At 39.1% G+C, this 25,508-nt stretch overlaps 2 protein-coding genes across 2 annotated transcripts; one reads left to right on the top strand and one right to left on the bottom strand.

The window, feature by feature from the left end:
- The first annotated feature begins 11 nt into the window (after positions 1-11).
- Positions 12-22,903, top strand: PDIA3 (protein disulfide isomerase family A member 3). Its single transcript, XM_081290797.1, has 13 exons — positions 12-331; positions 7,062-7,140; positions 8,235-8,352; positions 12,859-12,966; positions 14,347-14,476; positions 17,952-18,068; positions 18,367-18,492; positions 19,079-19,261; positions 20,118-20,226; positions 20,766-20,894; positions 21,654-21,733; positions 22,295-22,352; positions 22,549-22,903. The coding sequence occupies exons 1-13, from the start codon at positions 165-167 to the stop codon at positions 22,660-22,662; spliced, it is 1,518 nt and encodes a 505-aa protein (XP_081146923.1). The 5' UTR covers positions 12-164; the 3' UTR covers positions 22,663-22,903.
- On the bottom strand, positions 5,906-6,588 carry LOC308648037 (large ribosomal subunit protein eL24-like). Its single transcript, XM_081292738.1, has one exon. The coding sequence runs from the start codon at positions 6,570-6,572 to the stop codon at positions 6,108-6,110; it is 465 nt and encodes a 154-aa protein (XP_081148864.1). The 5' UTR covers positions 6,573-6,588; the 3' UTR covers positions 5,906-6,107.
- Positions 22,904-25,508: the final 2,605 nt, after the last annotated feature.

The raw sequence follows: 25,508 nt of genomic DNA, 5'->3' as shown, positions 1-25,508 counted from the left end.
CCACACTGCGGCCCGAGCCGGGCTAGGGGGTTGGGACCTCCGGCTGCAGGTCCGCTTGGGCTAGAAGCGCGAGCACAGGCAGCCGGTGCGTGGTAGTCGGCTCGATCTCCGCAGCCCCCGCCGAGCCCCGACCCTCCCGGCCGCCCTCGCCTCACTTCGCCGCCATGCGCCTCCGCCGCCTAGCGCCGTTCCCGGGTGTGGCGCTTCTCCTAGCCGCGGCCCGCCTTGCTGCTGCCTCCGACGTGCTGGAACTCACGGACGCCAACTTCGAGAGTCGCATCTCCGACACGGGCTCTGCCGGCCTCATGCTCGTCGAGTTCTTCGCGCCCTGGTGAGGCCACTTTGCTGGGGTGGGAGGGATGGCCGGCTGGGCCGGGGGCAGGGCGCGGAACGGTAGGGCCTACGCAGCGTCGGCGTCCTCCATCATTCCAGCGGGCCAGTTTGCAGCCGGCCAGTTTCCTATCCCCGGGGAGCTGGAAGGTGCTTTGTCGAAAGCGGAGAAGTGGCCGTGGATCGCCTGGGAACGAGACCCCGGAAGGAAAATCCGGAGGTGCCTCTCGGCGCAGGGCCACATCCATACCTCCGCGCTCTTGCGGTACTTCCTATTTGCAGAGGGTTTAACCATCCCCTCCCCCTCCACTCGTATCTTCAGTCTTTAGGTGAGCCAGTGTAAAAGCTCTCCACTCTGCAGACGAGGCATCCCAAAGCCTGGTAGAGAAAGGACCGGTTCAGTAAGTGCAGAGGTCCTGGGCCCCAGGCTATTTCCTTTCTTCTAGCCCCCTGCCCCACGACTGTTGGTTTCTAGCCAAGGTCAATCAGTCAGTGGGGCTGCAGAATGGTCAGAAGTGCTTTCTTGAAGCAGGCAATTATTTTATCCATTTCATACAGTTTTTACATTAAACTCATCATTTATTTTTCAGCACTGGCAGAGGTCTCTGTCAAAAAGAAAGGCTGGAAGAACAAGAATAATTTCCATCAGCATCTGACCAAATTATCGGTTTTAATTAGGATTTCTGAAATAGTAGCCAGTGTTAGAGAAATACTCCGGTTTCAGGGTGACTTAACCCCAATAAGAGTGTGGATTCCTTAGAGTAGATCTAAAATAAAAAATCTTACTTGAGGGTAAGGGAGAGCAAATAGAATTTCAGGCCCTGTCATCCTGAGTGGTGGTGGTGGTAACTTTCATATCCTTACCAGAGCAAACTAGAATTGTTTTAAAGCCCAGTGGATCCATGCCAATTACAGTACTTAATTTTTCCCCTCCTGGCACAATGACCCTTAAAGACTATTCAAAAGCGTCAGAAATACAGTTAGTGTGTAACATTTACTTGCTTCTGATTTGGGTCTTCACTCCTCCAGCTTGGCTGACTTTTTTCAGGGTTACACTCAAAAGTAAAGACCACCTGATTCAGAAGGATGTGTTAGAGGTGTCCAATTATATTTTCAGCCTGTGACAAATTTTGTGTCCAGGGCATTCTTGTGGCTGACAGTACTGATCACATATTATAGATATTGTCTCTAGAACTCATGTTCTCTTTTAAAAATGTCTCTTCTTAATTATATAATCATGCTATTAAGTTTGAGAGGATGTCACTGGGTAGTTTTTTTAACTCTAGGGGTGGTATAACAGTTCAGGAATTGTTGGAGAATTGTGGGCCATCAGGCTATTAATTTAAAGCAAAATTTTAAAATTTTCCAATTAAAGGCATTCTTTTCTACTTTAAAGTGTTGCACGTGCTTCCCTTAAACTACATATCCCATAATGCACTAAACTATCCCAAGAATTGGAATGGATATCTGCTGTGGTGTCTGCTTTTAATTGGTTTAAAAGATAAGGTCATCCTCCACAATATCAGCAAGAAGGATCAGCTTTCTGAATGAGTGATTTGGAGTCAAGGAAGTCTTCTGTTGATAATGTCTTAATTTCCTCCTATTTTTATTTATTAATATATCAGCTGGAAATGTTTATTAAGATAAAATAAGGGATGGGGTTGTGGTTCAGTGTAGAGTACTTGTGTCTCATGTGTGAGGCATTGGGTTTGATTCTCAGCATCGCATATAAATTAAAATGATTAAAATAAAGGTCTATCAACAACTAAAAAAAATTAAAAAGTAAAATAAGCCTATTGTGAGCAAGTTCTTTTTCTCTTTAGGTTTTCTTCCATTTTCATTTTACAAGTGAAAGTGAAAGATTTTGTTGAAGTTTTCTTTGTAGACTAAGGTTTCCATTATGAAGTTAGTCATGTATACATTTATAAGGATAGGATTATCTGAATTTTTCCAGGGAAAGGATAAATAATAGCCTTATTGAATGTAATAATTTTTAAAAATATATTGAGCAGTATTAATTTTAAATCCTGAACATCTACTTATGTTGTAGATTTTTGTGCTACCCTCTAAACTTTGGGAGGGGGTGTACTGGAGATTGAACTCCAGACCACTCAATTAATGAGCCACATCCCCAGCTCTATTTTGTATTTTATTTAGAGACAGGGTCTCACTGAGTTGCTTAGCACTTCACTGTTTGCTGAGGCTGGCTTTGAACTGCTAATTCTCCTGCCTTGGCCTCCCAGTCTCCCCAGCCCTTAGGATTACAGGTGGATGCCACTGTACCCCACTCAACTCCTCCAGACTTTTTAATCTCCCTGCAGTGCTAGGGATGGAACCTAAGGCCTTGCTCGTGCTGGACTAGTGCTCTATCACTAAACCACATCTTCAACTAGCTCTACTATTTTCTAACACTAGTAATAAAAAATGATATTTAATATACAATGTTTCTAGAGTACAGAAAAGGATATCTGGGGCTGAGGATATAATTCCGTGGTGAAGCACTTGCCTGCCTAGCATGCATGAATTTTGATCCCGAGCCCTGGGAATAGGATTATATGGATAAAATAAAGTGAAATACATTTGTGCATGTGGCTGGGAATTGAACCTGGGGCCTCATGCACACTAAGCAAGTGCTCTACCACTGAACTACATACCCAGCCCTTTTTTATTTTAGGCAAGATCTCCTAAATTGCCTGGCCTGGCCTTGAACTTGTGATCCTCCTGCCTCAGCCTCTCAAGTATCTGGGATTACAGGTGTGCACCATCATTCTGACCTTAATATTTGTTTTTATATATGCTTATTTCTTACTTGACCCAACCCCCAGTTAAACTTTTCAAAATTGATATTTAGCTTATAAGTTACTCTTTCTTTCCCTGGACAACTAACCAGTTGATCCTTCAACCAGACTGGTGTTCCTATAGGGAAAGAACTAAATGGATTTTTCTATCAAATGTTAAAATAATAGCATCTGGCACATGAGAGGCATGAAGTAATGATTGTCAGGTGAATATATGTTGGAATTCGTTATCATTGCCAGGTGCCATCCTTGGGAGTAGGTGGATTCTTTGTTTTAATATTGCCTAGAGATGAGTGGAAAAGATAGTGGTTAATCTTGACAAGTCTGTGTAACCCTAATTTTCCATAAATTCTACCTGATTTACATTCCTGTCAAATTGAAGAAGGCAATCTCAGTCAACCTCATGGGAACACCCTTTGTGCATTTGTTGAACTTAAGGATATTGCTGATGCTTAGAGCAGTGGCTTTTTGTCCCAACCTTGCAACTCCCACATACCCCTGGTTTTTTTCCCTACATCCATGGGATTTCTCATTGTCAGTCATGCGTAATTTTTTATTTTAATGTTCCATGAATATTTTTTTGATATGCATGTAGGGTTGGTACCAACTGGTCTAACCTAATAGCTATTTTGTATGATTTTTTTCCCTCTTCATATGTTTGAAGAAGTTGAGGTGAAATTACTAACTCTATTGTTTTAGCCTTGACAATTACTACAATAGAAAGTCAATAGAAACCTCTCCTCTATCTCTTTATTCTCATTTCATTATTTACTGTGTGAAATATATTATCTTCTAGGTGGCTCTATTCTTTTATTTTTGGGACTAGGGATTGAACCCACGAGTGCTTAACCACTAAGCCACATCCCCAATCCCTTTTTATTTTTTTATTTTGAGACGGGGTCTCACTGAGTTGCTGAGCCTGGCCTTGAACATGAGATCCTACTGCCTCAGCCTCCCAAGTCCTTGGGATTATGTTTATGCCACCACGCCCAGCTAGGTGGCTCTATTCTTCCCTCTAATTTTTCCCTTCTTGTCAGTCCTATATGTTGCTTATTTGAAGATTAGAGAAATACAAAGGATATAGTAAATGACATACTTCAAATACATCAGGACTGATTGAGAGAGGAACCATTATGCCTCACTGAGAAAGAAATGCTGCCATTGAAAGTATTATATGAATGTAAGACACATCTCAATTTTTAAAAAATGCATCTATAAAATACTATATAAGAAATAGCTTGGGACTGGGGAAATAGCTCAGTTGATAGAGAGCTTACCTATTCACAAGGCCCTGGGTTCAATCTCCAGCACTACCAAAAAAAAAAAAAAAAGAGAGAAAGAAAGAAATATCATTTTTTTCTTAATATACTACTCTTTATACAATGCTGTACTGAAACTCAGTTGAGAAGACCACTCAGTCTAAAAACAAAGTCAGTACAGTTGAGACCCCCTGTGTACTTTTCCCCCCGTCTAATGCTTCCCCTATTCTGAATTTGGTGTTTATCATTTAGGCCTTTTATACTTTTAGTAAATATGTATGTGATCCTAGAGCATGAAGTATTAACAATCTTCCTTTTCATCACTGTTCCTTTGCTTAAACTCTCCCATAATAGATTTTGAATAGTATTTCTGAAGATCTTGGAGAATATAAGCTCTTACAGTCCTTTGTCATAAACAGTTTTAGGAGTATAATATATCAGCTCATGTCTTTTCCCTAATTTTTCCTTCTGTTTTTTATTTTTGCTGTCTTGGGGAGGTTACAGAACTTCTTAATGTTCTCAAAATGATCCCTATGCAACCCATGGGCTTTTGAAAAGATGATGTACAGCTGGTGCTTGTTGTGCACTCATAAGAATATATTATACCATTGCATGTACAGTGCACCTGTGGGACTTGTTAGGACTTTCTGGACCAGGTGCTTCTGATGGCCCTCTTGGAAAAATAGTCTGGTTTACATGTTTTTATAGGTTCTCATGGACAGGTGAATCGTGTAACTAAAAATCAGGCTTGCCATCTTAAATATATCATTCTAATGCTGTGTTGAAAGTCAGTTGACAAGAAGTAGGCCTCTGGTAAGCCAATAGAGTACCTATTAATATTATACCAGTGCCCTTTGGGCCCTGTTTTCCATTACCCCTCAAACTATGTTTCTGGTCAAAAAGAGTCATTGAAAATGGAGAAAAATCATTTGTTGCTGCATGCCCCATCCTCACCCCCTCTATTACTCCATTTAAATCAAGGACCTTTGTGCAGGCTAGGAAAGCATTCTACCCCTTTTTATTTTATTTTGAGACAGGGTCTTCCTAAGTTTCCCAGCTGGCCTCTAACTTGTAATCCTCTTGCTTCAGCCTCCTGAGTAGCTGGGATTACGGTCATGTTGGTTCTTTTTTCTTTTAAGTTGTCAATGGACCTTTATTTTATTTATTTTTTATGTGGTGCTGAGGATCAAACTCAGTGCTCACACATGCTAGGCAAGCGCTCTGCTACTGAGCCACGACCCCAGCCCGGCATATTAGTGCTTAAATATAAGAACCAAAATGCTGGTTCCTAAGGGAAAATGGAATTATTGGTTTCATTTTAACCTCATTAGTTGGTCAAATAGGCTTGAAACCTTTCTGTCTTTAGTGTGAGGTATACTTCTTTTTTTTTTTTTTTTAAGCATTCAACCACACATCTTTATTGCCTTATTTTAACATTTCTCCAATTAAAAGGGTTACATCAGAAGGCATTATTCCTGAAATGAACTTTCATTTTATTTTGGTGCAGGAAATCAAACCCAGAGCATGTATATGCTAACCAAACACTCTACAATTTTGATCTATACCCCCAGCCCCAAGAAATGAATTTGAAATTGTCTTAAATTCTCAACTTTACCGAACACCTGTTACCATGTAGACCCAACATGCCTCTTTGGGAGCAAAAATTCAACACCATTTAAGTTATTAGACACATCTTTATTTTAAAATCTCATCTGCCAATTTAGTGTTTTCCACCAACTCGGGGAGCAGAAACCTTCACAGGTTTCACAATCTTTTGCTTAGGTGCTGCCTTTGTGGGAGCCTTAGCAACAGCCATTGCCGCCTTTTTAGATGCCTGCTTAGCCTTTTTTGCTTCCTTGGCAGCTTGCTCTCGTTGAGCCTTTCTAACTTCTGGTTTCTGATTCCTCTTGGCCATGATATCTGCAAGGGATGCACCAGTGATGGCCCTCTGAAATTTGACTGCCCATTGGGTTCTCTTCTTTTGGACTTCTTCCAACTGGCCCTTTTTGTGCTTTCTTCTGTAGAGGACAGTCCAGTTTATCTGCCGAGGATTCCTCTTGGTTAGGAAAGCTGGCTCGCATTTTGCATTAAGAAATTGGAAAACCTTTCCATCAGTCCTGGTGTAGCACCTCCCGCGTCCAATGTATATCTTGTACCCGCTAAAACTGCGCAGCTTGACCTTCATGGCAGCGGCTATTGGGATAAAGGAAAGTGAGATACACTTCTGACTGTAGTTTCCAGAACTCTTTTTTTGACCACCTTGGGGATTTAACCCAGGGACACGCTACCACTGAGCTATATCCCTAGCCCTGTTAAAACAGGGTTTTGCTAAGTTGCTCAAGCTGCCCTTGAAGTTGTGATTCTCTTGCTTCCCTGGTAGGGTTGTAGGTATGTACCACGGTGCCTGGCTCAATATACTTTCACTTCAGAAAATAGATGCTGCCCTTGCACTGAGCCAGTGCTAAAGAGTCTACCTGAGCTTTACATAAGACCTTTATCTTCTGAGAGCTCTGGTTTACATTAGCAATAATGATAACGTTTGGGTGTCATATTTTTGCTTTTGGAAGTATCTGATAGTTCAAAAATTGTGTTATAGTTTGAGATTCTTCCTAGAGAGACATTAAAAAAAAATTGTAGCATTAAATTGAAAATGGCTTTTTTTACATTTATGTAGGTGTGGACATTGCAAAAGGCTTGCTCCTGAGTATGAAGCTGCAGCTACCAGATTAAAAGGAATAGTTCCACTAGCAAAGGTGAGTAAAGGCGGATTTTTCCTTGGAGGACATAAAGTATTTTAAATAATAGTGTATACAATTAGCATTCACTTTCTCTACTCTTACGGTGCTAAGAAGGGTGAATATTAGTTTCTGGACAAATGCCTGGCTATTGTATAGTTTCAAAAAAATAAAAATGAGACTAAGGAAATTATTGGCATAAGAAATAAACTATAGGGCAGCTAGATATAGTGGCACACACTTGTAATCCTAGTTACTCGGAAGACTAAGGTAAGAGAATCACAAGTTTGAGGCCATCCTGGGCAACTTAAATAGATCCTATTTCAAAATTAAAAGGGCTAGAAATGTGAACCACCCCAGACTCAGTCCCTAGTACTGAAAAGAAAGAAAGAAACTATATGATAAATAGGAATTAGGAGCAAATATGGACAGTATAAGTACAACTATAAAGGCTAAAGGAAAATTATTGAGTAAATGAGTTCCCTAAACTGTCATGGTATTCATAGTGAGTAGGCTATTGATGATATGTAACCAATTAGTCAACTGTAAACTTGGTATTTGTTTTTTTACAGTTAAAGTAATGCTTCATGAACTTGCCATTTTTCTGTAGTAAACTCACAGTTGTTCTACTCCAAAAGCTCATATTTTCTGCCAGTCTCGAATACACATTCATCTATAAGGCTGTTTCTGGAAATTGCTTTTAATCCTGAAACCAAGCAGCTTGCCATGGGGGGAAAAGTTTAATCACAATTTAATTTCTGCTTTGTGTGACTATGAAAGTGATTTTTTTTTTTTTTTTTTTTTTTTTTTTTTTTTTTTTTTTTTTTTTTTGTTCCTCACCTGTTTTGAGGCAGAAAAAAAGGTAGAGGCCACTGCTTTAGACAACAGAGACTCCAAGGGCAAAATTTAAATAGTACTTTAAGTATTTTGTAGGAATCTTAGGAATCTAAACTATACCACGTTAATTAATTATCAATACTTGCTTCTTTACCAGCACTAGTCTGCCTTTAAGATCCAATGTTCTGTGGTATATATGCCAAGAATTGCTTAATATTCTAATGACTTGACAGTCCTAATATTTTGGGAATACAAGTATGTTTTTTAATCTTTAGGTTGATTGCACTGCCAACACAGAGACCTGTAATAAGTATGGGGTCAGTGGCTATCCAACCCTGAAGATATTTAGAGATGGTGAAGAAGCAGGTGCTTATGATGGGCCTAGGACTGCTGGTAAGGATCCTGGATTATATCCTGGAAACTGAATTTGTTAAATACCTTGTTTTTGATAGTAGAAACATGAGAACATGATTTTTTACATAATATACTTTCACTCTTAAAAATTCCTTTTTTAAGTAAGCACTTCTGTAGGTAACCCCCCCCCCCCAAAAAAAAAATATCTGAATAAATTGAATAGATTCTGTAAGTACTGTAGAAGATACTTGAACTTGAGATATAAGGTCAGCTAGGCCTTTTTTCATTTGGTACAGATTTATTGGGTACCTACTTGATGCCAGATATTCTAAATGTACTAGGTACTTGGTATTTGTAAACAAAACAAATAAGCTCCCTACTTTTGTGGTGCTTTACATTCTGGGAGTGATAAAGGGAAGAAAGCAAAAAACAAGTTCTAAAAATATGTGAATGACCATCTCGTCTCACACCCATTAAGATTATTATTTAAAAAAAAAAGATTGGGGGTGACAGGGTTGTGGTTTGGTGGTAAAGTACTTGCCTAGCAAGTGGGGCACTGGGTTCGATCCTCAGCACCAAGTTAATTGATTGATTAATTAATTAATTAAAAAACAAAATAAAGATATTGTGTCCATCTACAACTATATATATACATGAGAGAGGGAGTATAGCTAACTGGTAGAATACTTGCTTAGAATGTGTGAGACCTGGTCATACAATGGTGTGAATGTACCTAACGCCACAAAACTGTATACTTAAGAATGGTTAAGGTGGTGAATTTTATGTATGTTATGTAACAGTTTAAGAAGTCAAGAATATGCGTAGATGGGATAAATTGAATTAGTGATGAGAGCATTAAAGGGAAAAAATAAAACCAGACTATGCGATAGTGATTGAGGATGGGAGAACTGCATAATAGGGTGGTCAGGGAAGAAACCTTTGAGCTGAAACCTGATAGGAAGGAGCCATCCATGAGAAGATCTCAGAGCTTTTTAAGCACAGGGAAAGCAGGTGCAAAGAGGCTATATAATACATGACTAAAATTTCTGGGTTGAAAACCCAGAAATACCATGTGGTCAGAATGTGATTAGGAAAGATGAGAGGTTAAGTGGGAGCTCAATTCTGTAGAGTTCACAGTTAAGGAGAACAAAATAATCTTATCATCAAATACAATTTCAGCTTGAGTTTATTACATAATTGTATATATATTTTACCTTTTCATAATAAAAGGCTAAAGAAAGAAGTTTGGGGATTTTAGGAGATAGGGAATTTTATTCATATACAAACATGGACCCTGGCCAGATGTTTACAGCACATGTCTATAATCCCAGCAATTTGGAAAGCTGTGTCAGAAGGATCACAAGTTCTAGGCCAGCCTCAGTTACATTATTGAAACCTTGTCTCAAAATAAAAAGAGCTGGAAGTGTGGCTCTATGGTGGAGAGCCTCCTGAGTTCAGTCCCCAGTAGAGGTGAGGGGGGTCATCAACCTCTTAATTCTCTGCATAGCACTGGTTACTGTCTGATTTTTTAAATTTATTTTTGGCACTGGAGATTGAACCCAAGAGTGTTTTTACCACTGAGCTACATCCCCAGCTCCGCTCCTTTTTTTTTTTTTTTTTTTGGACAATGTCTTGCTAAATTACTGAGAATGTCACTAAATTGCTAATGATGCTGGGCTCAAACTTGTGATCTTCTGCCTCATGCTCTCAGGTCTCTGGGATTACAGATTTACACCACCACACCTGGCTACTATCTGATTTTTTTTAATTGCATATTTATTTGGAGACTTACTATATTGTCAGGTCCAATAAAGCAGAACCTTTGATTTGTTTACAGTTCTGTCCCCAGCACGTAGACTCTTCACATATAGCAGATACTTAATAACTCTTTGCTGAATGCTTGAATAAGTATTTTGGCCCAACTGAGATCACTTAATCAACACTTTATTTATTTATTTTTTCTCCATTGTGCTGGGGATTGAACCCAGGGCCTTATGCATGCAAGGCAAGCACTCTACCCAGCTATATCCCCAACACTCAAATTTTTAACATTCAGCTTTTACCAGTTTAGTCAAAGGTATGGCTAATAGAGTTATTGATGTATTTTTTTCAGAACTTGGTCAGGTCTTTTTTTTTTTTAACCTTTTTCTTTGGGGTCACTGTGACGGCTCCTCTGACCTTAAGGGTCTGCAGAAAGAGAGAGAGCGAGAGCACGCGCTGACCCCTTTTATTGAGAAGCTATTCAAATGAGGCAAGGGGTCAGGTTTCAGGGGGCTGAGTCTGTCTTCATGATGTCCACTGTCAGCAGGTTGACTGACACCTGGGTAGGCCACACCCAAGGGCACAGTAAGAGAAGGGGACACACACAAGGCACTTCCATGGAAGATTCTATCCTAAACAGGGCAAGGGGTTATATTACAAAGGAACAGGTGAGCATAGCTTCACCCATGGGGCTGTAGCAAGACACACCCATTTCTGTGACTGAGTGCCTCAGCACCCAGCTGGGGAGTGTAACTCAGTCACCCGTAAGGTTGGCCTCCCACATATTCCCCCTTTCTTAATATAAAAAAAAGAATGTAACTGGGAAATTTTCTTTCAGTCACTTGGCTCTTGGACCAAGGTCATCACAATCTGCTATTGACACAAAAAGAATTAGTAGAAAATTGGTCAGGTCTTAACTAACTATAGATGGATCCAGCCACAGTGCTGCTAGGTAAATATTCTCACTTAGGCTTTAACATAGGGTTCTTAAACTGGAGAATGTCTCCACATCTAACCAGGAGGTCAGATGTTTGACTACTTATTTATAAAGTCTTTAGTCAAGAGGGATTGTTTTGTTCATGTGCACCTCTGAGAACCTTGCTCTTTGCTTCCTGCTTAAACTAATTACTCAGCACTCCCATTTTGCCTTCCAGAGAATTTTAGATGTTCAGTTTATTATAGTTTATGTTCTGATATACTGATGGCAACTACCTTGAGGACTAAATAATTCAATCCAATTTCAACTAATCTATTGATAAAACCTGAGGGAAACTTTTTTGAAATATCTATAAATGGAAGAAGATGAGAGGAAAAAGTAATTTAGAAGTACAGAACAGGTTCAGTCATGTTGAAAGAGTTAAACGGTACTGTCTAAGTTTGGAAATCATGATAGTACTTAGAAAAGAAAGGGGTAAAGAGATAGAATATCTTGGAGGAGTAGCACATCTGGCCTATGTTTGTATTTGTAAATGGTTTCAGTGGACCCTAGGAGGAAGTGGAATAATGACCCTTTGGTCCGTGCTAAGGGTGTGTGTGGGTGTATGGATCTGTCTACTAGGGGTGTATGGGTGCAGGGGTGGGGGCGTGCCCCCACCCTTGTGTTTGTAGTGCTGGGGTCATACCCAGCGCCTCAGGCATGCAAGGCAGATGCTCTAACACTAAGCTATATACACAACCTGTGTGTATGTTTTAATGTATGTATTTAGATTTCAACATAAGCTAGCCAAGTCACTGCATTTTTTGCTTTGAAAATGTAAGGTTACGGGTGACTATGCATTGCTTGATAATATGGATTTGTCTGTTCATTTAAGTGGTAGGCACTAGAATTTACTTGATAGTATAAGTTAAAAATAATACGTGAATCTCTTTGGAGGACATCTTAACAACTATAAATACTTACACACTTTGACCCAGTTAATCCACTTACAGGAATTTGCCCTGCAAATATAGTCTTTTTTTTTTTTTTTTTTTTTTTTTTTGGTACTGGGAATTGAACTCAGGGGCACTCAACCACCGAGCCATATCTCCAGCCCTATTTTGTATTTTCTTTAGAGAGACAGGGTCTCAGTGAGTTGCTTAGTGCCTCAGCCTTCAGAGCTGCTGGATTTACAGGTGCGCACTGCCATACCCGGCCTCTACAAGGTTGTTTATCACAGAATCATGTGTAATAGCATGAGATTGGAAACAAATTTCCATTATTTGTAGCAGGTTAAATAAATTATAGTACATCCATTCTGTGAAACACAATGTAACTAATAAAAGGTTGAGGTAGCTCTTTATGTGTTGATGTCAATTATGTCTAAACTGTGTTACATACAAACAAAAAAAAATAAAGAATAGCTTATATATATGCTGCCATTTTGAGAGGAAAAAGAATAAATGTGTAATTGCTTACTTATGCATAAGATGCTTGAAAGGGGCTGAGGATATAACTCAGAGGACAGCACTTGCCTAGCATGTCTGAATTTGATCCCCAACACCACAAAAATAGATAGACAGATTGATTAAAAAATAAAGTGCTTGGTCTACTGAGTTTTGGCAAGTGAGTGCTGCTCTGATCACCACCATATACAACACATTCCCTGTGCTTCTGTTTTCTCATTAAAAAAAGAGAGAAAGAAAGAAAATTTAGAAGGTTATGGAAGAAACTGGGTGACTGGGGACAAGGGTGGGGAAAAAAACTCCATTGTGTCCCCCTTTTATACATTTTGAATTGTATGAATAAATAATTGCCTTCTCAAAAATTACAAATAAATTGTATTTCTATAACTTTCATCTTCTAAGATGGAATTGTCAGCCACCTGAAGAAGCAGGCAGGACCCGCTTCAGTGCCTCTTAGGACTGAGGAAGAATTTAAGAAGTTCATTAGTGATAAAGATGCCTCTGTGGTGGGTAAGTAGCAAATATTTAATTATGCCACAAAATCATCAACTTGGTCCTAGCTACTTGGGAGACTGAGGCAGGAGGATCACAAGTTTGAGGCCAGCCTTAGCAATGTAGCAAAATCTTGTTGCCAGATATAAAGGACTGGGAATGTAGGACAGTGATGGAGTACCCCTGGGTTCAGTCTCCATTACAGGTTAGAACAGGGGAGGAAATGTAGGGTCAGCTGAAAAGATGAATAGCTGATAGAATTGTATCATTACCATAATGTGGGAGAAAAAGCTGTTTTGACTGGCTTTTGAGAAGTGGCAGGGATTACAGTTCTTACTATGTTGCCCATTCTGCCCTGAAACCCCAATACTCCTGCCTCAGTCCCCAATCAGAGTAGCTGGTATTACAAGGAGCTTAGCATCCCACTTCTTAAACTCTGAGATTTAACTCTTATGTAGGTAGGTATGACTGAAAATAAGGTTTTAAGGAAAGGGGAAATAAATAACTCATGTATGCTATTTTCACAATAATAGGGGAGTTAAAATTTTAAGATGCAGATTACTAGGATTTGTCATATATGTTCACGGCCATCTTAGAGAGATCTCATGGTGCACAGGAAGCCAAAGAGAAAAGAGAAACTGGTCTTGCTCTTATTTTAAATATGACATATGATACATTTTGCTGAAAACTAAAATATGTATACAATGTGTTTGTGCTTCTCTTGATCTCCTATTACTGTAATAAAATAACTTTTCTAGACTTAAGTTTTAAAGGTAAGACATAGAAAGGAAAAATAAGTGTTTTATTTTGACATCATTTTCTAATCTAATCCTTCTGATACCTGATATTGTTCCAGAAAAATTAAGCAATTTTCTCAGATTTATTCAATTTGGAAAAGTAGAATGAAGACTTGGACCCTGACAAATCCTTTCCCTGGGCTCTCAAAAATGTTTCTTTATAGGGTGGGGGAAAATTCTCATGCTGAATATTGTATCATATATCTATCACAAAGCAGACCTGGTTCTTTTTTTTTTTTTTTACTATTTTTTTTAGATGTTGGTGGACCTTTATTTTATTCATTTATTTATATGTAGTGCTAGGAATCAAACCCAGGGCTTCACACATGCTAGGCAGGTGCTGTACCACTAAGCCACAACTCCAGCCCCAGACCCGGTTCTTTTCACTTTGCTTATCTGTAGTAAAATGAATGCTTTGAAAATTGGAATTTCAGTCTTGGGCTGGGATGTGCAGTGGTATAGCACTTGCCTAGAGTGTGCCAGGTCTTTGGCTTCAGTCCCCAACACCACAAAAATGAATAAACAAGCAAATAAATAAAAGTCTTGAATATCTCTCAGCACTTAACTATTTTTTTTTTCCTGTTTGACATTTTATATGCAGGTTTTTTCAAGGATTTATTCAGTGAAGCGCACTCTGAGTTCCTAAAAGCAGCCAACAACTTGAGGGATAACTACCGATTTGCACACACCAATGTTGAGTCTCTGGTGAAGGAGTATGATGATAATGGAGAGTAAGTGACTGAGTTGAACGCCTTAGTAACTAGTGATGTCTGTTTCCAGAAGTTTTGTTAAGCACTTGCTAGGCATTAAGCTAAATGCTAGAAACTTATTATTGCTCCTAAAAGGCATCTGAAGACTCTAAACAAATATATATAAATGTAAGTGTATGGATGGGGATGTAGCTTGGTGGTAGAATGCTTGCCTAATGGGTGCAAGGTTCAGTTCTCAGCACCATACACACAAAAAGAAAGTGTGAGTGTTATATGTGTTAGGATAGAAAATGTCTACAGAGTATGTTGGGAGTACAGAGGAGGGGAATGGTATCAGAAAAAGCTTCTTAGAGGAGGTGACTGTTTTATATATTTTTTTTTTAGTTATAGATGGACCTTTATTTTGTTTGTTTATATGTGGTGCTGAGAATCAAACCCAGTGCCTCACATATGCTAGGCAAATGCTCTGCCATTGAGCCACAACCCAACCCAAAGGAGGTGACTCTTGAAGGATGAGATTTTCAAAGCAGGTTATGGTGGTTGGGATGAAGATTATTCTTTTTTTTTTTTTTTTTTTTTTTTTTTTTTGTAGCAGCAGGGATATGAGATGACCTCAGCATGTTGGAACCTGCAGGATTACTAGGGTATTGTTTGTGAATCAGATCATAGTGAAACAAAGTTGGAGAGGTTAACTGAGAGCAAATTATGGACCTTAAATGCTATACAGAAGAGTTTAGATTTTTATCTTTTAGATATCTGAGAACCATTGAAAGGGTTTTGAGTTGGGAAGTAATGTGGTTAATTTTTTGTTTAAGTAGAGAAGTTACTGGGACCCACATAGTAGTGGTTTGAAAGGGGAATAGGGCAAAACAAGGAGAATCTAAACTGAGAATGACATCTGAGAACCTAAACTGAGACAGTATTAGTGGCAATGGAAAGAAAGAGATAGTATAAAAAAATGTAAACAAGCTTGGCATGGAGGCTTATGCCCATAATCTCAGACTCTGGAGGCTTAGACAGGAGAATAACAGGTTCAAAGCCAGCCTCAATTTAGCAAGGCCCTAAGCAACTTAGGCTTTGTCTCAAAATAAAAAGGGCTGGGCATGTAGCTCAGTGGTTAAGTTCACTGGGTTCAATCCCTGGTGGAAAGGGGGGCAGAGGGAACAAGGCAGAGGATGTAAACAGTAGTATTCAATCATAACCATGTCTGAAAAGAGAACATCCAAATTCTAAATTTCTAACAAATTGTATGACTGGACCAATAGTCATCATCAGGTTGGGAAACAAACGAATTTGGAAGGAACCATAATGAGATCTGTTAAGGTTAGTGTGAGTTTGAGAAGCATGTAAGTTATCCAGATGGTGAGAACCCAGTGGATAGTTGGATAAATAAGAGTAGAATCCAAGAAAAGTGTCCCTCACCCCTATGCTGGTGATTGAACCCAGGGCTCTGTAAATGGCTAGGCAAGTACTCTGTCACTGAGCTATATTCCCATTCCTTCAGAAAAGTTTTTGAGTAGAGATAAAAATCTGTTGGTCAATCACGTGTTAAGGGCTGGGGATGTGGCTCAAGCGGTAGCGCGCTCGCCTGGCATGTGTGCGGCCCGGGTTCGATCCTCAGCACCACATACAGACAAAGATGTTGTGTCCGCCGAGAACTAAAAATGTATATATATATTAAAAATTCTCTCTCTCTCTCTCCTCTCTCACTCTCTCTTTAAAAAATAAAAAATAAAAAAAAATCACATGTTAAATGATTATAACCATGGCAATAGATAGATCACTCAGTGGGCATATAAAGTAAAAGGTGTGTCAAGGGCTAGTGTTAACTTATAGAATAGAAAGCACACAAATAAGTAATTTGCCTAGATTCTCACAGTTACTAAGAGGCAGAACTAAATTTGAATAAGAAAGTCTGGTTACAGATAGGTAGGTTTGATCACTAGTCTCTACTACCTCTTCACTAAAGAGACGCCAGGTATATACATGCTTGAGGAGCTACTTATAGCTTATTAGCTAGCACACACAGGTCAGCCTGTTAACTTTTGATTTGCTAATTGTGGCTGTTTCTCTCATTTGCCATCTAAACTTGTCTAATAGCCTCACATCAGAGGTTTTACTAAGAAGACCTTATAGGAAAGGCTTCTTGAGTTCCCCATGTGTGTGACAAGAATTGCTTGTTTTTGAGAATAAGAATAAGTACTCTGGAAATGATAGCCATGCTTTATAAAAGAAAGAAAATCCCTTTTCACAGTTTTGCTCAGCATTGTTTGTATTAGGTTCTTGTTTGCTGTGTAGTTTTCCTGTGTCCTGTGAAAATACCTGTGTTTTAATTGACATAAAACTAGGTAATGGTTAATATTGGAAGAACACGTGGGTTGGAATGTAAAAAATATATTTTGGAAGAATGAGAAAAGGATATAAGGATTTACAGATGCCAAGATGTAGCCAAAAACAAGTGATGAAATTGTATGAGGGTGTATGTGGTATGGGGAGGAGGAATAAACAAGAAACTAGAGGCCGGATGTCAGTAATTAAGGTAGTCATGTTTTCTCCTGTGTCACAATGGATTCAGGAAACCTTGGCTGAATATGTGATACCGACAAAAGAGAAAATTTTTGCTCGGGAGGCTGAGACAGAAACATTGCAAGTTCAAAGCCAGCCTCAACAATTTAATAACACCCTGTCCCAAGATAAAAAGAGCTAGGGATGTAGCTCATGTTTAAGTGCCCCTGGGTACCAAAAAAAGAAAAAGAAAATTTTCTAAATCTGATTTAACTGGAAGGACTCTTAAAGGTATTTAATGAAGTCTTTTCTTACAAGGTGAAAGGTTAGTTTCCAGTAGGAGCAAGTTCTGCTTTATGCTATTGTACATATTGGGCTTTGAGATAAACTGGGTTCTCTTTCTGTTTTTCAACATTTGGAAATCAATTATCCATTCTGACTCCCTTTTGAGCTGATTAAAAAAAAAACTAAAAGTAGAATTAAATTGACTCTTTGGTCCAAGGTCATTGAAATTAGTAGTTGAGCTAATATTAGAACCAAAGTTCTCCAATTTTCCAATCCAAGGTTTATTAAACCCTTATACACAATTATTACACTCAGGATCAAGGAGATTAGTCATCTCTATATTGATGAGAAGGTCATGTTGCCAAGTCTGTGGTCCCAGAAAAGAGGGGGTTTTGTTTGTTTTTCTTGGTACTAGGGATTGATCTCAGAATAACCACTGAGCTGTAACTCCAAACCTTTTTATTTTGAGGCAGGGTCTTTCTAAGTTTGCTTAGGGCCTCACTAAGTTGTTGGAGCTGGCTTTGAATCTGCAGTCCTGCCTCAGCCTCCTCCAAGTTGCTATGATTACAGATGTGCACCACTATGCCCAGTTCCAAAAAGAATTATTTTGTCTTTAGTGAAAGTAGATAGTCTGAACTTTAAATGAAAGTTAGAAGACAGGTCCTCTGCTGCTTGTTGTATAAGTGTTTGTTTATTTGTTTTTAAGGGGCATCACCTTATTTCGTCCTCCACATCTTACTAACAAGTTTGAGGACAAAAGTGTGGCATATACAGATCAGAAATTGACTAGCAGCAAGATTAAGAAGTTTATCCAGGAAAACATGTGAGTACTTCTTTATACCTTGTCTAAAATTTATTTGCTTCACATTAGTTGTTTACTCCAGTTATTAAGCAGAGCCTTGTTTGGCTTAAATAGCCTACTCAAGGAACTATAATAGTTCAAGTATATAGTAAAGTGATCATCTGTAGGCCCTAGAACTTTTATTGTGGTCCTGTACAGTATATTGCTCAGTATTGTCCTGATGTTGAAAATGACCTTCCTTTATAAATGATGTAATTATTTTGTGATAATTTTATAATATAGCTATAAATTGTCAATGTTTTTAATTATTTTATTTCAGTTTTGGTATCTGTCCTCATATGACAGAAGATAATAAAGATTTGATACAAGGCAAGGACTTACTTATGGCTTACTATGATGTGGACTATGAAAAGAATGCTAAAGGTTCTAACTACTGGAGGAACAGGTAATAAGAATCATGTTTATCCCTTTGTAAACAAGTTTATCCAATGTATTAGCAATTCCTTCTAATTGTCTTATTACCATGTGATGTAAGAGCAGATAAGAATTGGAACATTTAGGTCCAAAAACTGTATGTGAAGCCATAAGAACAGATAACATAAACCATTTCCAAAATTGTTGAGCATGTCTTCCATAGGTGTTCCTTTACTTTGTGATGCTGTGACTCTAAGTAAAAGGTGTAAATTTGATGTAAAATGCACTTAATTAAAACACCGCTACTACTCTTGGTGCATTTTATCCTTAGAAATTTTCTTTTCAAATCAGTCATTAGGCTTGCAATAGATTTTACAGTTATATAATGAAGTAAGATTGAGTGAGAATGGACCAATTGGTGGGGTACCACCAATTTGGCAGTGAAGTTCAGTTTTAAGACATTGAAGTATACCATAATCCTGTGTTACTGCATAGGAATACAAGTTCAGGTTAATTTCAGGGGGTTGCCTAGACTATAGAACCTGGTCTTTGCTTTCTAACCTCAAAAATGCTTTACCTAGCATAATCTTAGCAAAAATATCTCTTGTTTCTCACAGAGTAATGATGGTGGCAAAGAAATTCCTGGATGCTGGACACAAACTCAACTGTGCTGTAGCTAGCCGTAAAACCTTTAGCCATGAATTGTCTGATTTTGGCTTGGAGAGCACTACTGGAGAAGTTCCTGTTGTTGCTATCAGAACTGCGAAAGGGGAGAAGTTTGTCATGCAGGAGGAATTCTCGTGAGTTGCTAGTTAGCATAGGTTCAAGATTTGATTCTGTAAGGAAATTGTTACAGCCTTTTATACTACCAAGAATTTGTAAAGCACAACATTGGGATGTAAAAGATAGGCCTATGACTGTCAATTTTCATTTATAGTTACTTTAAGGATCATGATTCTAAATGATTTCTGAAAACTAACAAAAGGATGACAGGTTGGAGTTTATATATGATTATACTTCTTTAGAAGTAGTAAATAGAGAAAATTGGAGAACCTCTTTGAGAGTGATATAACTTCAAGTCATCCCCCTTTCAGCTCTAGCAGAATGTGTTTTCTTCTAGGAATATGACATGAGCCTAAAGTATTAACAGGGGAATTGAAAAGATCTTAATACCTCAGACCAATTTTTACCTTTAGAGACAGGGTGAGGCTGGCTTTGAACTTGAGGTTCTCCTGTCTCAGCATCCCCAGATGCTGGGATTACAGGTGTGCACCACCATGCCTGGCCAGTTTTTACCTTCACTTTTGACACTTTGAAGGATTAACAGAAGAGAGAAATCTTTATTTTGAGTCAACTTGTATTACAAGATATGTAATGGCACTGTTCTCAATAGCAACAAAATCAGATCTCGGTCTCTTATAAAAGAGACAGTAAGTACTTCTTCCTTTTGAAATTCCTCATCCACAGAGAACACATTGGAAATAAAATGAGTTGATTTCTTTCTTATTCAGTCTAATTCCACATGTTGAGAAGTAGAGTCCTCTCCTTTATTTTAGCTGTGAAACTGAAGCTAAAATATATAAAAACTATTCAGAGAAATTGCTTTTAATCTTGTGTTGGGAGTTAACAAACATGACCCTGTCTTTCTAATTTCAGGCGAGATGGCAAGGCTCTAGAGAGGTTTCTTCAAGATTACTTTGATGGCAACCTAAAGAGATATCTGAAGTCTGAGCCTATCCCAGAGAGCAATGATGGGCCTGTAAAGGTGCACTACTCACAACCTCACCATTCCTATTAGCAATTGCCTCCTCATTTCTTTATTCTAAAAATGCTGAGTCTGAACGGAGACCTTGCTAGATATATTTTTGTTTTTGTCTTCACCTCCCTGAGTCAAAAACAAATACTGGCAGAGCTCATAACATTAATTAGGGACAGAAGTTTAAAACCATAGAATTTTCTGATGGAGTTTGTATCTGGGCTTGGTTACTCTTTGAGATAGATCAAGATAATCCTTAGGAATAGTTCTGTAGCATTGAAATTATTTTAAGGAATGGTTAGGTAGTAATTATATTTCCTTTGGCTTCTTGAACATAGTTGGATAGGTGATAGACATGAGAATGAGTTGGTTAATGGGAAATGGAGATAACCTTCAATATATCCTGTAAATGAGATTTGGTTTCCATGACTGATTTTCAGTGCTATGGAATCCATATTTGAGAGGAGTTGGGTCCAGAAACACATAAACCTTTTGTATTTATTCTTCACTTCACCATACAACTAGAGAATCTTCTGTGTGTTTTCCAGGTAGTAGTAGCAGAGAATTTTGATGAAATAGTGAATAATGAAAATAAAGATGTGCTGATTGAATTTTATGCCCCTTGGTGTGGTCACTGTAAGAATCTGGAACCCAAGTATAAAGAACTTGGAGAGAAGGTAAGTCTGAATCCTATTCTGAAGATTAGAATTAGAGTGGAAAATTGATGTAAATATTCCTAAGTACTGGTAGAGTTTGACCCCGCCCCCTTTAACTCACTTTCTCTTGACTGCCCCCTAGTGTGTATAATCTGTGTAGTGCTTCAGAGACCTACTTTAATTCTTCCACTCTTCAGACTCGACCTAGATTATAGATAAAAATATGTAGGTGCTTCTGAATTTTTATAATGGCTTATATGAACCCATATGTTGCTTTATTTTAAAATGCTCGGATCAGCCCTTGTTATGGCTTATTCAGGCCAAGTAAATTTAAAGGTGTCTGTATATGTGTGGGGCTTTCTTTTTTAGATGGGCCTATGATGCCCAGGCTCGCCTTGAACTTGTGATCTTCCTGACTCAGCCTCCCAGGAGGCTGGCATTATAGGTGTGTACCACTAAGCCCAGCTTTATGTGGTCTTAATATGTAGGAACCAAAAGAAGAAAGGAAAGCTGGAAGATTGAGTACTATTTGTAAGCATCACCACTCTTCCCGTCTGAGCAGCAACTTTTCCAGGTGCTTGAAGACAAGAGATTGTTTTAAATCCTGAATTGATGAAATGTGCCTCAGTCACTGAAAACTTGAAACTTAAAGGTCCAACCTTTTCTAGGCTAAGGGTATAGCTCAGTGGTAGAGCTCCTACCTAGCATGTAGGAAGGCTTAGGTTTGATCCCCAGCACTGAAAAAATAAAAAAATTAAGGTTTAACCTTTTTATTAACAGCTCAGCAAAGACCCAAATATTGTCATAGCCAAGATGGATGCCACAGCCAATGATGTGCCTTCTCCATATGAAGTCAGAGGGTAAGTATACTAAAAAGTTTAAAATTAATACAAGAGACAGGGTCTTTCTAAGTTGCTGGGGGTTGCTCTGAACTTGTGATCCTCCTGCTTCAGCCTCCCAAGCATCTGGGATACCTGTTCCTTCTTAGCTTAGTGATCTGTAGTGTGGGCCCACTGCCAGACATTTTGTGAGTTCTGGGTTTAGTTAAGATGTAATTTAGGGGGCTGGGGATGTGGCTCAAGCGGTAGCGCGCTCGCCTGGCATGCATGCGGCCCGGGTTCGATCCTCAGCACCACATACAAACAAAGATGTTGTGTCCGCCAATAACTAATAAATAAATATTTTTTTTAAAAAAGTTAAAAAAAAAAAAAAGATGTAATTTAGGGGCTGGAGTTGAGTTCAGCCTAGCATGTGTGAGGCACTGGGTTCAATCCTTGGCACCACATAAAAATAAATAAAGATTTTTTAAAAATATATATATATTGGAAACCATAAAGAGAAGTGATTCCCAGAAACTTGAGGAATTATAGATTTAACTTGAGAACCAGAAATTGGTAAACTCTTCTGTGTTCTTTCCCCAGTTTTCCTACTATCTACTTCTCTCCAGCCAGCAAGAAGCTAAGTCCAAAGAAATATGAAGTAAGTGCATTGTCCCATCCTCCCCTCATATACATACATACACACACACACACACACACACACACACACACATGCATATCCAGTTCTTTAATTGGATCTTTTTAACTGGTAATTCTTTCAACATTCATGACAATACATATAAGAATCCAGAATTCTTTAAAAAGTTAAATTTTCAGAGTAATCTTTCTGTTTTTAGGGTGGCCGTGAATTAAATGATTTTATTAGCTATCTACAGCGAGAAGCTACAAATCCCCCTATAATTCAAGAAGAAAAACCCAAGAAGAAGAAGAAGGCACAGGAAGATCTCTAAAGCAGCAGCCAAATATACCACTTTGTAAAAGGACTCTTCTACCAGAGATGGGAAAACCATTGGGGAGGACTGGGATCCATATGGGATTATTACCTCTCGGGGCTAAGAGGACAGAATGGATATAATCTGAATCCTGTTAAATTTTCTCTAAACTGTTTCTTAGCTGCACTGTTTATGGAAATACCAGGACCAGTTTGTGTTTGGTTTTGGGAAAAATTATTTGTGTTGGGAAGAATGTTATGGGGGTGGGGGGATTTGAGTTGGGGGGTTATTTTCTAATTTTTTTTGTACATTTGGAACAGTGACAATAAATGAGCCCCCTTTAAAGTGTTGTTTTTCCCGTGGAATTAAGAATCAAGTTTCTTTAGACTGTTACTGTCCAGTAAAGCTTTCCCCAGTGATGGTAACATTTTGTAATCTTCATTGTCCAATACATGTAGCTATGGAGCATTTGAAATGTGGCTAGGAACTACCTTTTTAATTTTAATTCACTTAGCCACATAGTGTTTTTGCCAGACATAGTGGCACATGCCTATAATCCCGGCAACTCAGGAGGATTGCAAGTTCAATTCCAGTCTGGGCAACCTAGTGAAACCTTGTCTTTTTTTTTTTTTTTTAAAAAGAGAGAGAGAGGGAAAGAGAAAGAGAATTTTTAATATTTATTTTTTAGTTATCGGCAGACACAACATCTTTGTATGTGGTGCTGAGAATCGAACCCGGGCTGCACGCATGCCAGGCGAGCGCGCTACTGCTTGAGCCACATCCCCAGCCCGAGACCTTGTCTTAAGATAGATAAATAAAAAGGGATGAGGCTGAAGCTTAGTGGTAGAGACCCCTGGGTTCAATCCCCAGTACCTTAAACAAAACAAAACAAAAAAGCCATCACAGTGGCTATACACTAGTTGCTATAGCTATAGAATAATTGATTGGGTCCAAAGTTCTCATCTCTAAATCACTCTAAATTTCTCTATTCCTACATGTTTATTGCCTGGTGGTTAGACGTAATTTCTCAATTTGAAAATGAGTTGATTAGAAAAGGTAAAGGGTCTTTCCTGTTGGGCTGTTTCTGGCCCAGCCCGTGCCCTAAGGATGGGTTAACGCTAAGCTTTCTGCATGTTTATACCTCCCAAAGACTATTCTTTGCCCAGAAATGCCCTGCATGGGTGTGGCACCAGGTTGGAGTTGCATCCAAGTTGTTTCGGGAATTGCTGACACTATTGAGTGTGGTCCATTAACTTCACTCTCCAGTGGAACTAGGGAAAGCAATATCACTCTTGTGACTGTAAGTTATCCTATAAACCCCTTTGTTCACAAAAGGAGAACTTTCTTACTGTAATCTCTAGTTCAACTATAAAATGGATTTGGTAAAGCCTTACAGCAAAATACACATGGATCATGCATAGTAAAGATATTGGGGTTGGGGATATAACTAAGTGATGGAACATTTGATGTGGCCTGGGTTCAATCCTTATCAATGCAAAGAATAATTAAAAAAAAAACACATCTAAACCATAATCTTAAGAGACTTTAATTCATAACATTTGAGCCAGGGGCTGGGGATTGTGGGAAGCCATTCTGACACGTGATTGGGTGACTCCCGTTAAGGGCCTGAGGCGCTTTGGCTCTGTCGAAGCTTTCCCGACCCTTTCCTGATGAGAGAGCCCATCCGTGTGGGGGTGTGCCTGACCACTGACCCCGGGGACCCAATCACTGACCCTGACCTTGGAGTGCAGCCCCACCTCAACCTTCATTGGATGGAATTCTCCCCTGAATCTCTTGTTCCCCAATAAAAGGCTACTCCCCAGTGTGTTCACTTACTCTCTCCTGCTAGCCCTGACTAATCCTCGCTGCCCTGCTGGGCGGTTAGAGGAGGGAACCAGAGAGGTGAGCCGTCTCGGACCTAGCAATATAAATAAGGTAACTGAGTCTGTGTGTTTTATTTCGATCTCTTCTAACTAACTTTATGCCTAGAACCTCATTAATGAAACCATTGCGCAGGCCGTGTGGTAGAATTGGCGCCCAAAGTGGGGCATTCTAGATTAGTTAGATTGAGTGGGAGTGCGCTATAAAGATAAGGAATAAAGATAAAGGAAGAGGTGACAATCAGGTCACAAAAGTACCTGGAGATATTGAAGGAAAGACGTTAAATTACTTAAAATGGGAAATTCAACTTCTACGGATAAGGAAATGTATCTATTTTAGACAGTGTAATTAATCAGAAAGGAAAACAGATAAAGAAAACTCAGTTATTACAATTCTTAAAGATTGTAGGTGGGGCTGGGGATGTGGCTCAAGAGGTAGCGCGCTCGCCTGGCATGCGTGCGGCCCGGGTTCAATCCTCAGCACCACATACAAACAAATATGTTGTGTCTGCCGAAAACTAAAAAAATAAAATATTAAAAAAAAAAAAAGATTGTAGGTGAATATTGTCCTTGGTTTTGTGGCCAAGAATCTCCAAATTTACTTACTTGGGAGAAATTAGGAAGAAAGTTACAGAGAGTCTGTCTTTCTAATGAACTACCTGGAGGCATAGAAAATATTCAGAAAACATGGACGGCCCTAGAAGTTTGTCTTTTTGAATATATGGACCAGAGTTCAAGGCCCCCCTTTTAAAAGGCATTCAATGAGCTGTTAAGTCTATTCAAATGGAAAATCATCCTGAGACTAAGTTAATTCCCTTTCCCTTAAGCCGTTTAAAAACAAAGGCACTAAGGGCCAAGTCAAAGGTTAGGCGCGGATCAGCCCGCCTTCTCGCCGCCATCAGGAGCCGAACAACAATACGGGGAATTCCAGGGGAGGTCGCACAGTGTGACGTCACTGGTGCCGACCAGGACAGCCCGCGACCG

The sequence above is a fragment of the Spermophilus citellus genome, assembly GCF_964194105.1.
Source record: "Spermophilus citellus genome assembly, chromosome: 4".
Lineage (NCBI taxonomy): Eukaryota > Metazoa > Chordata > Mammalia > Rodentia > Sciuridae > Spermophilus > Spermophilus citellus.
Note: the sequence above shows the minus strand (reverse complement) of the source record. Positions and strands in the feature narration are given on the sequence as shown.